The sequence below is a fragment of the Jaculus jaculus genome, chromosome 22, assembly GCF_020740685.1.
Source record: "Jaculus jaculus isolate mJacJac1 chromosome 22, mJacJac1.mat.Y.cur, whole genome shotgun sequence".
Taxonomy (NCBI): domain Eukaryota; kingdom Metazoa; phylum Chordata; class Mammalia; order Rodentia; family Dipodidae; genus Jaculus; species Jaculus jaculus.
Window position 1 is genome coordinate 2,954,673 of NC_059123.1, and position 17,446 is coordinate 2,972,118.

The window sequence follows — 17,446 nt, forward strand, 5'->3', positions numbered from 1 at the left end:
TCATAAGTATGTCTGGTTTGGAAGTTCATCCCAGCAACATAAGGCTGTCTACTACATATATCTTCTTTAAAAAACAATACACACACACACACACACACACACATTAATTACTTGAAAGGAGATAGAGAAAGAAAATAGGTACACCAGGGTCTCCCCCTGCTGCAAATGAATTCCCCATGGATGTACCACTTTGTGCATCTGGCTGCATGTGGGTACTGGAGAATTGAACCAAGGTTGTAGGCTTTGCAGGCAAGCACCTTAACTGTTGAACCATTTCCCCAGCCCCAGTCCATCTTGTTGAAGTGGACTTTGTGAAATATTTCAGGGCAACTAGTTTGTTACATATATAATTCATCCTTCCATCCAATTAAGAACTCATAAAAATTAGCCAGATGCACAAGGGGGCACATGCATTTGGAGTTCGCTTACAGTGGTTGGAGGCCCTGGCATGCCCATTCTCTCTCTCTCTCTTTCCTCCCCTCTTTCTCTGTCAAATGAATAAATAAATAAAATATTTTTTAAAAAGCATTATTTTATTAAAAAGCTATCCAGATATGGTAACTCCCTATTATTAAAAAAAATGTACTTGGGCAAGGCGTGTTGGAACACACCTTTAATCCCAGCAATCAGGAGGCAAAGGTAGGAGAGTCGCTGTGAGTTCAAGGCCACCTTGAGACTGCACAGTGAATTACAGGTCAACCTGAGCTAGAGAGAGACCCTACCTCGAAAACTAACAATAACAAAAATGTACTTGGAATTTGGGAGATTTTAATCTCTTTGTTTTTCAAGGCAAGGGGTCTCAATCAAGGGCAGGCTGACCCAGAATTCACTCTGTAGTCCCAGGTTGGCCTAGAACTAATGGTGATCCATCTACCTCTGCTCCTGAGTGCAACCATGCCCAGCTTGATTTTAATCTTTTAAAGAGTTTAATTCAGCTAAAATTAATTATGAAAACCAAGATGAAGCCTACATTAATCAGTACATAGATGCACTGAAATTACAATTTTAAAAATTTTTATTTGCTTAGTATTTGTATACATGTATGTAATGGATTTTGTACATAATGGGTGTGACAACTCCAAACACTAGCTTCTGTTTTAAGATTATTGTTTTTTTTTTCAGGCCGATTGGTGGCACTGTAGTACCATGTCCCTCATGGGTAGCAAAAAAGCTTTAACTTTTTTTTTTTTATTTTGTTTCAGAGAAAGAATGAGACTGGGTGTGGCAGGGCCTTCAGCAGCTGCATACGAACTCCAGACACCTGCACCACCTTGTGCATCTGGCTTACGTGGGTCCTGGGGAATCAAAACTGGGTCCTTGGGCTTTTAAACGCCTTAACTGCTAAGCCATCTCTCCAGCCTGGCTTTCATTATTAAATATTTTTATTTTTATTTATTTATTTGAGAGAGGGAGGGGGAGGGAAGGACAGAGAATGGGCTCACCAGGGCTCTAGGCACTGCAAACAAACTCCAGACTCATGTGCCACCTTGTGCATCTGGCTTATGTGGTCCTGGGGAACTGAACCTAGGTCTTTTGGCTTTATAGGCAAGTGCCATAACCACTAAGCCATCTCCCCAGACCCCGGCTTTCACTTTTAAAACTTACATACGTGTACTTAAGACTCTGGAAAGATGATTCTGCATCTCCTTTCATGGTCGTAATACAAAATTCTTTGGCTGCAGAAGCCTGTCTCATCTGAGCAGAAAAGACTCAATTTGCCATTTTATAAAATATGCTTACCAGACTGAGCCAAAATACTAAGGACATCAGTGAGTGTCTGACATGCAGCAAGTAGACAAAGGACACAGGGTCCGCACAGGCCCCTGACAGCAAAAGGAGAGCCACGGGGCTGGGAGACAACCCCAGAGCTAGAAGTGCCTGCTATGCAAGCCAGACGGCTGTGGTGCAGAACCCTGTGTGCTTCTGTAACCCCAATGTGCCTGCAGCAATGGGGGCAGAGTCAGGGAGCCCTGAGGCTTGCGGGTAGGCCAACCTGGCATTTGCAGCACTGAATGAGAGACCCTTGTCAAGAAGGTGAAGATGATGGCTGATAACCTCCAGGTACATGCTGTGGCACGCGTGAGCCTACATACACACTTGCTCACACATGAACATACACATGCACAAAAGAGGACCCCGAGTATGTGAGACACATCTTTTCACAAAGAGAACTAACTGCCTACAATAGCAATTGTCCATTTGCAGGGCTGGAGGCCCTGGAGTGCCCATTCTCTCATCTATCTCTCACTGCTTGCAAATAGATAAATATATTAACAAAATAAAAAATAAAATTAGGGGCTGGGGAGATTGGCTCAGCAGTTGAGGCCACTTGCTTGCAAAACCTGCTGATCCAGGTTTGATTTTCTGGTACCTACATCCAGGTGCACGAAGGGGCAAAATGCACCTAGAATCTGTCTGCAGCAGCAAGAGGACCAGGTGGGCACTCTCTCTCTCATTGCAAATAAATGTATTTAAAAAGTAAAAATAATGAATTAAGGGTGGGGAGTAGTTTTCATTATATAGCTAGGCTTTTAAAGATACACTGAACAAGCAATGTGTCACAACCACATCACAGTAAGAGACAGGTGGTGGTGGTCAGACCCTCTGTGTGTCCAGCAATCTGCTCTGCCAAGCCTGAGCATCTGCAGCTGGCTGTGAAGTTGGGTCTTGGGGCCTGTGGGTGAGGAGTGCCATACGCCTGGCTGACTTCTTTGAACGTGGCCTACAGAAACCACGAGCAGTCCTCCTCGCCTTCACTTTGCCTACCTTACACTGCCTCGTCGCATGTTGTCAATGAGCACAGTGCAACACTTGGCAGCCAGCTTTGTGTACTGAACTCACCCCACATGTAGTTCACATTCGTCTCTCACTAAGGTGAGAGCACTGTGTACTTCCTGCACAACCTGACGTCACTAAGAACCCCGCGTGGAACCTAAACGTAAGCACTTGTGGTTATAGAAAAACTGTGGCTTTATAAACAGGTATTATGAGCAACAGCCTACTTTTAGATGCAAAATGATTTGACCTTTTCTGTAGGCTATTTACGAGAACTAAGGAAAATTGTTGAACTGCGGGCACATGCTAGCAGGCGCCAGCTGGAAGCTACAAGTTGCATTCAGGCTTCAGATACGTCACATGGACTGTGAGGGTTTTCTGTTTATTTACTGTGTGTATGGGCACGTGTGCCACAGTGCATGTAGAAGTTTCAATGGCTGGCCCCCAATACACTCAGGATTTTATTAAAGTTTGTACTTTAGGTCTGCAGCCACCTGGCTGGAGGAGGCGTCACTGAGGGTCTACCCTGGTTCCAGCCTAAGGCGTGGTGCTGGACTGGAACTCCGGTCTGAAGAGACACAGAGCGTGTGGCTTGGCCTGGAGCTCCTGAAGTGAGCCGCTAGCTTGTGGTGGCTTCTCTCTCTCTGCTTGGACATGTGAAGGCGGGCCAGCTTCTGCCATCACGGAACTTCCCCTGGATCTGTCAGTGTCACTAAATATCCCTCCATCCGCACCCAAGGCTGACCGCTACAGTGCACATGAGGAGGTCAGCGGACAACTTGGAGGCGTCTGTGCTCCCCCTCCTTGGACGGGGGTCTTCTGCTGCTGCAGACAGCAAACCACACAGCCAACATCAGACTAGCTGGTGGCCTGTGGGATTCCTAGTCTCTTGGTTCTGCCTTCCATTGTCGCAGATACACTGGGATCACAGAGGCACATGCCATTAGATCCAACCTTACACGGGTGCTGGGGAACTGAACCCAGCCCAGCAGCCTTTTTAAGCAAGTACCTTTAAGCACTGAGCAACCTCTCCAGCACCAAAAGTTGTTTTAAAAACATCCCACTTGCTTGCAAGTATTTTAAAAAGCAGGTGACTACAAAGAAGTCCACATTTCCAGCTCTTCGTGAACCACAGAAACTTGGCCACACAAGGCTAACTGAAGGGCAACTGTTTCCTAACAGTCAGTTACTAGGTGATAATGTCACTGAGCTAAGCACTCAGTCTCTTACTGAGATATGGTCTTCATTAACAGATAAGCTATGAGGATTAAACATGACAGAAAAAGAAGGAAAACAGTCTACTTTTTTTTTTTTTTGAGACAGACAAACAGAGGAGAGAGAGCGAATTGGTGTGCCAGGGCCTCAGCCACTGATATTGAATTTCAGACGCTTGTGCCACCTAGTCGGCACGAGCGACCTCGTGCTTGCCTCACCTTTGTGCATCTGGCTAATGTAGATCCAGAGACTTGAACCTGGGTCCTTAGGCTTCACAGGCAAGCGCTGTAACCATTAAGCCATCTCTCCAGCCCTGTTTTTTTTTTTTTTAAAGACAGTGTCTTGTTATGAAGCACAGGCTGGCCTTGAACTTGTGGCACTCCTGCCTAAGCCTCCTGAATACTGGGATTGTAGACCAGGCTTGGGCGTGTGTTCTTAGAGTATCTCTTCTAGACAAAATTAAGATCTTGTGTTTAAAGGACTGGAAATATAGTTCAATCGTAGAGTGCTTGCTAGCATGTACAAGGTCCTGGGTTCAATCAACAGTATCACAAAAAAAACCCAAAAAAACTTGTGTTTAAGATTTCAGTGTTAGTACAATTTTACTTAATCTTCATGCTAAGAAAGTAACAATGCCAATGAGAAAAATAGGCAAGGATGTGCTCAGTCTTACTTCTTCTTGTCTATGGACTGGGATAATACAGTCTTAAGTCATTACCTCTCTCACTAAATAAAACAACATAGAATTAAGCCTGTACAATATTTACTATAGTGTTATGTAAGCAACTTTAGAGGAACAGACTGAAGCTTCGGGGAAGATCCCATCACCTGACTTTGGGTCAGCAAACTGTGAGCGCCGTGAAGCCAGCTTTCCACTGCTGCTGCCAATGGTCTTCCTCACCACCTTCCACGTGGCCCCGTGTGCACAATTCTGCATATGTCAGCATTATTTTGTATATACTTATGGTTTGTAAAGTGATTCGACCCATTGGTTGAGATTTAAAGCGGTTGTTCCCTCTTCCATGAAACCTTTCCTTATCCCATGTATCGAGGGAGGAGAGAGATCTGTAGTTTTGAAATTTGCCACATTCTTCTGATGAGGGAAGGGGCAGTGCTGGGACTTAACTCAGTCTCACATGTCAGGAAGCACTCACCCTGCGCTGCACTTCCAGGCCTCCTAACACGTACTTGCACATGCACACACTCAAAACACATGCACACATCCATAATCTCTCTAGACTCCCTGAAGACAAGGAGCCACTTTTCTTCATTCACTACATACTTGTAATGCGTACCTGCACACGCACACACACTCAAAACACATGCACACATCCATAATCTCCATCCACAGTCCCCTGCCAGCTCTGGACAAAAAGCTGAGTGAGACAAGGAGGAGCTTCTGGTCTCCGGAAAGACGGCATTTCACAACCAGCTGGGAGAGAGCAGCAGTGGAGGGCAGCATGTGGGAGAAGAGGCGAGGCAAGGAGGGATGATTTCCCAGTGGATGTGGCGCACAAAGCCAGATCTGAAGTTCCTGGAGTCACGGCTGTTGTATGGGGCAGAAACAGCATGGGAAAGGGCCAGAGAGGAGTGAAGGCAAACCAAGCCCTGCAGTGGTGCTCAGGGCAGAGGGTGAGGCAGAGCAGGTGAGAGGCAGGAGGAAAGAGGGGGGAAGGAAGCGAGGGGGAGAGAGAAGCAGAGGCCACTGCTCAGAATCTTGTTTGTACTGTACAGAAAACTGGGGATAGGAGGAAGAGAGACCATTTCAAGAGGGCTGTCCATCAGGTGAGGTATACGATGGCCTAAATTCATATAGTAACATTGGCCTAGAGAAGCATATGATTAATTAGAAAAACTTTTGAGATGAGGGCTGGGAAGATGGCTAACAGGTTTAAAAGTGCTTTTGTGGAAGCATGAGTGTGGACCTGAGCATCCACATTAATAAGCTGGGCATAGGGCTGGAGAGATGGCTTAGCAGTTAAGCGCTTGCCTGTGAAGCCTAAGGACCCTGGTTCGAGGATTGATTCCCCAGGACCCACGTTAGCCAATGCACAAGGGGGCGCACGCGTCTGGAATTCGTTTGCAGCAGCTGGAGGCCCTAGAGTGTCCATTCTCTCTCTCTCTTTATCTGCCTCTTTTCTCTCTGTCACTCTCAAATAAATGAATAATAATAAAAAAAAAAAAGCTAGGCAGAGATGCAGGCTTGCCACTCCAGCACTAAGGGGGACACAGACCGAAGATCACTGGCGTTTAACAGTTAGTCAGTTTAACCAAACATAGGCAGCTCCAGGTGCAATGAGAGACTGTGTCAAGGGAGAATACCTGACAGCTTTCTCAGGCCTCTGTACATAGGCAAGACATGCATACATCTGAACACTCTTCACAAAGTAAGCCAGGGGCTGGAGAGGTGGCTTAGTGGTTAAGGCACTTGCCAGCAAAAGACAAAGGACCCAGGTTCAATTCCCCATTACCTACGTAAAGCCAGGCACATAAGGTAGCACATACATCTGGAGTTTGTTTGTAGTGGCTAGAGGTCCTGGCACACTTTCTCTCTCTATCCCTATCTGCCTCTCTGTAATAAATATACATAAAATAAAGTTAAAAAATTAATTCAGGGGCTGGAGAAATTGCTCAGTGGTTAAGATGCTTAACCTGCAAAGCATATCGGCATAGGTTCAATTCCCCAGTACCCACATAAAGCCAGATGCACAAAGTGGTGAATTCATCTTGTCGTTCATTTGCAGGGGCTAAAGGTGTGCCCATTCTCTCTCTCTGCCTGCAAATTAATTAATTAACTCAGGACAGGAAGATCTTAATGGTTATGGGCACTTGCTTAGAAAATTTAAAAAAATCTTTCAAAACTTTTGGGCTGGAGAGATGGCTTAGCGGCTAAGCACTTGCCTGTGAAGCTTTAGGACCCTGGTTCGAGGCTAGATTTCCCAGGACCTACGTTAGCCAGATGCACAAGGGGGCGCACACGTCTAGAGTTCATTTGCAGTGGCTGGAGGCTCTCGTGCCCCTTCTCTCTTTCTCTGTCTGCCTCCTCCTCTGTCTGTTGCTCTCAAATAAACAAATAAAAATAAACAACAAAAAAAAAATCTTTCGAAACTTGAGACGCATTAAGCAGTGGGAGACTCCTTTTATGCCTGACTGCTCTACATGTCTAAAATACTAGGTAATGCTGGCTGGTTATATGTTTTTGGGAGGGGCTAAAGCTATCTCATTCTGAAGTACAAAGAAGCAAGCCAGGCGTGGTAGTACATACCTATAATCCCAGAGCTCAGGAGGCACAGGTAGGAGGATCACCATGAGTTCAAGGCCACCCTGAAACTACACAGTGAATTCCAGGTCAGCCTGGGCTACAGCGAGAACCTACCTCAGAAAACTAAAATAAATAATTTTTAAAAAGTACAAAGAACCCCATCTCCAAACAAGCAGTCTTGTCTTAGTCATAAAGCCAGCTGGTACCGGTAGCTGCCACGGAGCAGTCGGGTGGCTTCTGCACAGTGATCACATGGTAGCCACATTACCTCCTCATCTGCCAGTCCTTCCTCCTCCATGGCCACTTCTAATTTCTTCTGCCTTTTTAAAAGAAAAATAATCAGAATTTTAAGTAAGCCCCTCATTATCCCATTGAAGAACCAACCCATTGAAGCTAGCCACTGTGGCCCGCATGAGTGCCGTGCTGGGATGAAAGGCAAGAGCCTCCCACCCGGCTCCTGTGTTCTTGTTTTTTCTCAATTTTTATTAACATTTTCCAAATCCCACGGTAATACCCTCTCCCCCACTTTCCCCTTTGAAATTCCATTCTCCATCATATCTCCTCCCCAATCTCAATCATTCTACTTACATATACACAATACCAACCTATTAAGTACCCTCCTCCCTTCCTTTCTCTTCCCTTTATGTCTCCTTTTTAACTTACTGGCCTCTGCTACTGAGTTTTTTCCTTCTCACACAGAAGCCCAGTCATCTGTAGCTAGGATCCACATATGAGGGAGAACATGTGGCGCTTGGCTTTCTGGCCCTGGGTTACCTTACTTAGTATAATCCTTCCCAGATCCATCCATTTTTCTGCAAATTTCTTAACTTCATGTTTCTTTACCACTGAGTAGAACTCCATTGTATAAATGTGCCACATCTTCATTATCCACTCATCAGTTGAGGAACATCTAGGCTGGTTCCATTTCCCAGCTATTATAAATTGAGCAGCAATAAACATGGTTGAGCACGTACTTCTAAGGAAATGAGATGAGTCCTTAGGATATATGCCTAGGAGTGCTATAGCTGGGTCATATGGTAGATCAATCTTCAGCTGTTTTAGGAACCTCCACACTGATTTCCACAATGACTGGACCAGACTGCATTCCCACCAACAGTGTAGAAGGGTTCCTCTTTTTCCACATCCCTGCCAACATTTATGATCATTTGTTTTCATGATGGTGGCCAATCTGACAGCAGTGAGATGGAATGTCAATGTAGTTTTAATCTGCATTTCCCTGATGACTAGTGACGTAGAACATTTTTTTAGATGCTTATATGCCATTCGTATTTCTTCCTTTAAGAACTTTCTATTTAGCTCCATAGCCCATTTTTTGATTGGCTTGTTGATTCCTTATTAGTTAACTTTTTAAGTTCTTTGTATATCCTAGATATTAATCCTCTGTCAGATATATAGCTGGCGAAGATATTTTGCCATTCTGTAGGTTGCCTCTTCGCTTTATTCAGTGTCCTTTGCAGTGCAAAATCTTTGTAATTTCATGAGGTCCCAGTGATTAATCTGTGGCTTTATTGCCTGAGCAACTGGGGTTGTATTCAGAAAGTCTTTCCCAAGACCAATATGTTGAAGGGTTTCCCCTACTTTTTCCTCTAGCAGTCTTAGAGTTTCCAGTCTGATGTTAAGGTCTTTAATCCATTTGGACTTAATTCTTGTGCATGGAGAGAGAGAAGAATCTATTTTCACCCTTCTGCAGATATATATCCAGTTTTCCCAACACCATTTGCTGAAGAGGCTTTCTTTTCTCCAATGAGAATTTTTATCGAATATCAGGGGGCTATAGCTACCTGGACTTACATCTGGGTCCTCTATTCTGTTCCATTGATCTACATGTCTGCTTTTATGCCAGTACCACGCTGTTTTTGTTACTATGGCTCTGTAGTATAGGTTAAGATCAGGTATGGTGATACCACCAACCTTATTTTTGTTGCTCAGTATTATTTTAGATATTCGAGGTTTTTTGTGATTCCAAATGAATTTTTGGACTGTTTTTTCTATTTCCATGAAGAATGTCTTTGGAATTTTGATGGATTGCATTAAATGTGTAGATTGCTTTTGGTAAGATTGCCATTTTCACAATATTGATTCTTCCAATCTAGGAACAAGGGATATTTTTCCACTTCCTAGTGTCTTCTGCAATTTCTCGCTTGAGTGTTTTAAAGTTCTCATTGTAGAGATTCTTTATTTCCTTGGTTAGGTTTATTCCAAGGTACTTTATTTATTTTTTTTTGATGCAATTGTGAATGGGCGTGATTCTCTGATTTCATCTTCTGTGTGTTTGTTGTTAGCATATATAATGGCTACTGATTTCTATGTATTTATTTTGTAATCTGCTATGTGGCTGTAGGCTTGTTTTTTTTTTTTTTTTTTTTTTTTTTGGTTTTTCGAGGTAGGGTCTCACTCTGGTCCAGGCTGACCTGGAATTAACTCTGTCATCTCAGGGTGGCCTTGAACTCATGGCAATCCTCCTACTTCTGCCTCCCAAGTGCTGGGGCTGTAGGTTTTTATCAGCTCTAACAGTTTGCTGAAGTCTTTAGGGTCCTTTACATATAGAATCATATCATCTGCAAATAATAACTTGATCTCTTCCTTTCCAATTTGTATCCCTATTATGTGTGTCTCTTGCCTTACTGCTATGGTTAAGACTTCTAGAACTATATTAAATAAAAGTGGGGACAGTGGACACCCTTGTCTTGTTCCTGATTTTAGTTGAAAAGCTTCCAGATTTTCCCCATTTAGTAATATGTTGGCTGTAGGCTTGTCACAAATAGCCTTTATTATATTGAGATATGTTCCTTCTATTCCCAGTCTCTGTAGGACTTTTATCATGAAGGGATGTTGGATTTTGTCAAATGCTTTCTCTGCGTCTAATGAGATGATCATGTGATTTTTGTCCTTTAATGCATTTATATGATGTATTACATTTATAGATTTGCGTATACTGAACCATCTCTGCATCTCTGGGATAAAGCCTACTTGGTCAGAGTGAATGATCTTTCTGATACATTCTTATATTATGTTTGCCAATATTTTGTTGATAATTTCTGTATCTATGTTCATGAGGGAGATTGGTCTATAATTTTCTTTTCTTGTTCTATCTTTGCCTGGTTTTGGTATTAGAGTGATGCTGGCTTCATAGAAGGACTTTGGTAGAATTCCTTCTCTTTCTATCTCATGGAAAAGCTTAAGAAGCAATGGTGTTATCTCTTCCTTGAAGGTCTGGTAAAATTCAGCAGAGTATCCATGTGGGCTTGGGCTTTTTTTAGTTGGGAGATTTTTGATAACTGCTCAGATCTCCATGCTTCTTATAGGTCTATTTAAGTGATTAATCTCATCTTGATTTAATTTAGGCAGGTCATATAAATGAAAGAAATCATCCATTTCTTTCAGATTTTCATACTTTGTGGAGTATATGCTTTTATAGTATGTCCCTATGATTTTTTAAATTTGTCTGGCATCTGTTGTGATGTTACCTTTTTCATCTCTAATATTAATAATTTGTGTCTCTTCTCTCTTTCTTTTGGTCAGATTTGCTAAGGGTTTATCAATCTTGTTTATCCTTTCAAAGAACCAACTCTTTGTTTCATTAATTCTTTGGATTTTTTTTTGTTTCTATTTCATTAATTTCTGCCCTAATCTTTATTATTTCTTCCCGTCTACTGATTTTTGGTTTGCCTTGTTCTCTTTTTCCAAGGCTTTAAGGTGAAGCATTAGGTCATTTACTTGCGACCTTTCCAATTTCTTATTATAGGCACTTAAAGCTATAAATTTACCTCATAGAACTGCCTTCATTGTATCCCAGAGATTTTGGTATGTTGTGTTCTCATTATTGTCTGACTCTATAAATTTTTTGATTTCCTTCTTGATTTCTTCATTGACCCATTCATCATTTGGTAGTGTATTATTTAATTTCCACGATTTTGTGTATGTTCTATAGCCTTTCTTGCTATTGATTTGTAGTTTGATTCCATTGTGGTCAGAGAGAATGCAAGGAATTATTTCAATTTTCCTGTATTTGTTAAGATTTGTTTTGTGTCCTATTATATGGTCTATTTTAGAGACTGTTCCATGTACTGCTGAAAAGAATGAATATTCTGCAGCATTTGGATGAAATGTCCTGTATATATCTGTGAGGTCCATTCCTTCTATGACCTCATTTAGTCCAGAAGCCTCTCTGTTTATATTTTCCCGGGATGACCTGTCAATTGATGAGAGTGGGGTGTTGAAGTCACCCACCACCACTGTGTTTGGTGTTATCTGTGACCTTAGTTCTAATACTGTTTGTTTGATGAATTTGGGTGCCCCCATGTTAGGTGCATATATGTTTAGGATTGTAATGTCCTCCTGTTATATAAATATAAAAAATATAAAGTTATATAAATATAAAAAATATAAAGTGACCTTCCTTATCTTTCTTGACTAACGTTGGACTGAAGTCTACCTTGTCAGATATTAGGATAGCAACCCCTGCTTGTTTTCTAGGCCCACTTGCTTGAAACACCATTTTCCAACCTTTCACCCTAAGATAATGTCCATCCTTTGTAGAAAGGTGTTTCTTGGAGACAACAAGTTGTAGGATCCTGCTTTTTATCCCAGTATGCAAACCTGTCTTTTGGTTGGGGCATTGAGGCCACTGATATTAAGTGATATTATTCACAGGTGTGTATTTTATGTTTGCCATTTTTTTTGTGGTTCCGGTTCTACCTTTGCTCTCTTGTGTTAATTAGTATTTGAGTATTGCTTGTTTTTTTCCAGGTTCCTTATATGTGTGCTTTTCCTTCTCTTCAGCATGGAGGATTCTTTCAAGTATTTTCTGTAGAGCTGGTTTCGTCTTCAAATAGTCCTTTAGCCTGCTTTTGTCATGGCATGTCCTTATTTCTCCGTTTATCTGAATGGATAGCTTTGCAGGATAAAGTAACCTTGGTTGACAGTTGTTATCTTTCAGAATTTGGAATACATCACTCCAAGCCCTTCTGGCTTTTAAAGTTTGTGTTGAGTAATCTGCTGTAATCCTGATGAGCTTGCCTTTGTAGGTAACTTGATTTTTCTAACTGCTTTCAATATTTTTCTTTTGGTTTGTGTGTTTGGTAGTCTGATTTTAATATGACGAGGAGAGGTTCTTTCCAGGTTTTGTCTGGCTGGGGTTCTAAAGGCTTTCTGTATCTGCATTGGCACCAGGGATATGATGGATAATGGAATTTCAAGGGGAAAAGTGAGGACAGGGAGGGCATTACCATGGGATATTGTTTACAATCATGGAAGTTGTCAATTAAAAAAAATGAAGAAAAAAGAACTTTAGTTACAGAAATGTCAGCTCTTCTCTATCAGCCATGTTTCTAACTCTTACTATTCTCACTCTGTCCCTCACAATCAGCTTCTGAGTACTTTCTCTAGTTCAGTGACGTCTCCAGTCCTCTCACGTGACTCCACACGTGTCCGCACTAAAGTCCTTCACTGTGCTTACCTGTCCCACTCCAGCCTCCTTTCTATCTACCTGGACCACAGCTCTAGCCTTTCCGGTGTCTAGCCACCCACCTCTCCCCCATCCATTTTATGCATCCTGGTTTAAGTTATCTCTCAGGAAACATTTGTGATTATTTAATTCTGCTCAGAAGTCCTCAAGAAGCCAGGTGTGGTGGTGCATGCCTTTAATCCCAGGATTTGGGAGGCACACGAAGGTGCCATGATTTCAAGGCCACCCTGAGACTACTGAGTGAATTCCAAGTCAGCCTTCTTCTTTGATAAAAAATAAATAAATAAGTCAAAACAAGGTCCTCCACATTCTCCACTGCTGCCAGGAGGACAGTGAGCAGCCGTCGATGACTGTGACGCCTCAGGCTCCTCTGGCTCACACAGCCTGCCTGAAGGGCATCAAGCCCAGCGAGGTGAGATGAAAGTGCTGCTCTGCTCTGGTTCTTCCACTGCTGCCTCGGCTCTCCCCCCTCCCCCCCCCTCCCCACAGTCTCCTTGACTCGCTCCTTTGCAATGCCATCAACCTCATGAGGCCAACATGACACGCCATTCCTTTATTCAACTCTCCTATCCTGGCTAATGTGCCCACAGCATTGAAGTGTTATGGGTTAAAGTCAGTCATTTAAAAAGCACCCCTCTAGCAGGAGTCCAACCTGTGGCTGTGGGCTGCTTATGTCTCAGGATAGCTGTAAAGGTGGCCTGATACATGCCTAGATGGCAACACTGTGAACACTGTCAAAAGGACGGGCACTTCTGCTCTACCTGAAACCACAGACACACGCCACAACGTCACAGCTAGCAAAGCTACGTGATACGTACGAAAACCTGTGCACAGACCTTGGGAGCCCATTCTGTGGTAACGGGCAAGCGGGCAATGTCAATGCAAGGGTGCACAGTATTTGGGCTTACCCATGAAAACAAGTTTACTGTCCAATCACAACCAAGGCGGGCATCTGACCAGACGTTACCTGGTCTCTCTCTCCTCATGCTGCAAAATCAGGTTGCTGTAAAAGTTCTCCAACGTGAGCTTGGCGACGGTCACTCGTTCTCGGGTGTGGTTGCTCATAGGAAAAGCGGCTGTCGTCCCTGCTGTCATTGCCATGGCGATGCACACTGAAGTGACACAGAAAGACATACTTCAGTAGGAAGGAAACTTCCTATCCCTTGTAGCAAACTCTACAAATGTTTAATTTCTACTAAAAAGCCTGTTCCCTTAGTTAACTCTCCAAATCCTCCCACGTACACAGTGGGTAAATGAATGGGAAGCAGCTCACGCCTCACCCACAGCACCAGCCCAGTGCTACCCAGGATGCTCTTCGAGAGCACGCAAAATCACTCTATCCTGAAAATAACCAGGCTCCTTACAGCAAAGAAGTGCCCGTGATAGACCACACATACTGGAGACCACCTGCAAACAAAAGGTCCAACTTCATCACAGTGAACAAGGGGCTGTGGCAGCCCACACATACCACCACCAACACCCAGTAGGTCCTATTCGGAAACATTCTGAACAAGAAAGCTTCAATCCGTTTTGGTAATTTATTGTCAGTTACAATTTACAGTTACATTGCCAGTAAGTATACTCTAAGATTCTGAGGGTAGGTGGTAACCGTGCATGACACACGCGCCCTGGAAGCACGGATGTCAAGACACACGCAGGGCCATCCTGTGGGCCACGCCTTAGGGAAGGGGCCAAGCTGCCACTCTCTGTTGGGGAGTCTATTCCGATTCTCTCCAGGCTCCCCTATTAATCCAACACTCCTTAGTTTATCAAAACAGGACAAAGAACACAGACAAGAAACCTGGCACGGTGGGCACTGATAAACAGAAGTGCCCCAGCCACAATGTGGTGGTTTGATTCAGGCGCCCCCATAAACTTGTATGTTCTGAATGCTTAAGTCCCCAGCTGGTTGCAATTTGAAAACTGAAGCCTCCTGGAAGTGGTGTGTTGTTGGGGGTGGGCTTATGGGTGTTAGAGCCAGCTTCCCCTTGACAGAGTCTTGCACACTCTCCCATTGCTGTTGTCCACCTGATGTTGGCTTGGAGGTGACATACAACCTCTGCTCATGCCATCATTTCCTCCTGCCATCATGGACCTTCCCCTTGAGTCTGTAAGCCAAAATAAACCCTTTTCTCCCACAAGCTGCTCTTAGTTGGGTGTTTTCTGCCAGCCATGTGAACCTGACTACAAAACCCCACCAGTGAACTTATAAGAACAAAAACCATCTGCTTCACCTGGCTGGTAAGACAGTTAACTGGCAGTTTCGTCTCAGTATCCCTGACATTACAATACGCCTGTGAGCACAAAACCCTCCCGATTCTTCATTACAGAGTAATGCTAGACCCCTTGGCTCCTGATGAAAGAGAGCCCTAGCCTGTTCTCTGACAGGTACCTGGAAAAACAAAACATTCTCAGTACTGCCCAGAGTACTAAGAACATGAATAATAAGGAAAGAGGTACTGCCGTTTGGGGTAGGGGGAGTATTACTATCCCAGGAGAACATAAACCAGGGGGAAATGGGGCTGGAGAGATGGCTGAGCGGTTAAGGCACTTGCCTAAGAAGCCTCAGAACTCATGCTCAACTCTCCAGGTCCCACATAAGCCAGACGCACAAAGCGACACAAGTACGCAAGGCGCACATGGACACAAAGTGGTGTCCTGTCTGGACTTCGACTGCAGGGGATGGAGGCCCTGGCACACCAATTCTCTCTCTCTCGCTCTCTTGCATTAAGACAACAAAACATAGCCAGGCGTGGTGGCGCACGCCTTTAATCCCAGCACTTGGGAGGCAGAGGTATGAGGACTGCCATGAGTTCGAGGCCACCCTGAGACTCCATAGTGAATAGACCATACCTTGAAAAACAAACAAAAAAAAAAAGAAAAGAAAACAAAAAACAACAAAACAAAACGGGGACATGAGCTGTCAGAGGAAAGATGTCATCATCAAAGGCCCAATGGGAAGAATGGCTCAATGAACCTTGAGAGAGGAGCTGTCATGACCGTGAGCAGGTGGATGAGCACAGCACAGCACTGCTCAGTCAGGAAGCTGACCAATCATGCTCAGAGCACTGTGCATATGGCTAAAATCGCAGAAGTTGAAATACAGCTAAGTGTCATGATCAAGTTCCTTTCTGCCATGTTAAAAAGTTGCCCTGTAAGCTAGGTGAGGTGGCGCACGCCTTTAATTCCAGCACTTGGGAGGTGGAGGTAGGAGGATTGCCATGAGTTTGAGGATACTCTCAGACTACAGTGAATGGTCAGCTTGGGCTAGAGTGAGACCTTACCTCAAAGACCCTCCCCCTCCCAAAAAAAAAGTTGCCCTGGATATCAAGTGACAAATGCCTTCTTGGAAAACCTCTCCCCACACTGGCCTCCTTCACTCATGTTATTACCTGCCTGCTTCCACTAAACATCCTGTAAGTTCCTTCTTTGTAAAATATGTTTATTTATTTATTTGCAAGGAGGGAGGGGGAGAAATGGGGTAAAGAGAACGGGTGCACCAGGGCCTCCCAGCCACTACAAAGAACTCCAGATGCATGTGCCGCTTTACAAGGATACTGGGGAATCTAACTTGGGTTATTAGGCTTTGTAGGTAAGCACAGTAATGGCTGAGCCATCTCTCCAGGCCCCTAGAAAGCAACTCAGAATACAATCCCTGGCGAGTCCAGAATAATGAAGACCCAAATCACAATTCTTCTGGATACTCGGCTGGACAGATGGCAGCCTCGGAACAGCTCTGAACCTTACTCACATCAGCATAGGGCAGACGACACCATCAAGGCTGGGATGTGGAAGAGCATATTTGGTGGGAAAGAAACTGTGGGTGTACCCTCAGAATGCAGATGACAGGAGCTGAGGAGATAGCTCCATGGTTAAAGGTGCTTGCATGCAAAATGCAGGTAATAGTGCTAACCTGGCACGGATGGGGAGATAGTTTAAGGGTGGCGGGCACACACTGAGAAAAAAAACCAGCCAAGTACCCAGAGACATAGCTGACATGTCACAACTTCACTACCAACTTTCAGATTTCAGACATAATCTTAAGGGAATTCTAAAGTACACACACACACACACACACACACACACACGCACACACACACGTACATACACATTTTGTTAGGCCAAGAGGAAAACTGCTAGGGTGCAAGGAGGCGGGGGCAGAACGCAGAATGCGAGGAGGAAGGGCAGGGATGAAGGAGGACCCAAAGTGCGTGTGTCAGTGCTGCTTGTGAAGGAGGCACAGAAAAGCAAGCCAAAAGAAAGTCAAAGTGTGAACTTGTGCACTAGTACACTGATGCACACTTACACTGTGATTCATGAACACAGACTTATACATGTGAATTCAACAGCCTAAAGAAACCAGATAGATGGATGTAAGGTGAGAAGGGAGTGTAGGAGGAAAGCAAAAAAAAAAAAAAAAAAAAAAAAAAAGCTAGACAAGGGCTGGAGAGATGGTTTAGTGGTTAAGGCATTTGCATGCAAAGCCAAGGGATCCTGGTTCGATTCCCTAGGACCCACGGAAGCCAAATGCACAAGGTAGTGCATGTGTCTGGAGTTCGTTTGCAATATGCCCTTTCATATATGCATATATATATATGTATGTTTTTTAGTTTTTTTGTGGTAGAGTCTCACTCTAAACCAGGCTGACCTGGAATTCACTATGTAGTCGCAGAGTGGCCTCAAACTCACAGTGATCCTCCTACCTC

At 43.9% G+C, this 17,446-nt stretch overlaps 1 protein-coding gene across 3 annotated transcripts in view; it reads right to left on the bottom strand.

Moving 5' to 3' along the window:
- Positions 1-17,446, bottom strand: part of Stk38l (serine/threonine kinase 38 like) — a 71,821-nt gene that overhangs the window by 13,970 nt on the left and 40,405 nt on the right. For 2 of the 3 annotated variants that reach the window (XM_004664411.2, XM_045139552.1), the window contains exons 2-3: positions 13,708-13,852; positions 7,521-7,572 (exon numbers count right to left, since the gene is read on the bottom strand). In XM_004664411.2, coding sequence (XP_004664468.1) covers positions 7,521-7,572; positions 13,708-13,841 — 186 coding nt within the window. In that variant the 5' untranslated portion in view covers positions 13,842-13,852. Of the gene's footprint in view, positions 1-7,458; positions 7,573-13,707; positions 13,853-17,446 lie in introns of those variants that run through there. The other variant, XM_045139553.1, reaches the window with a different exon arrangement.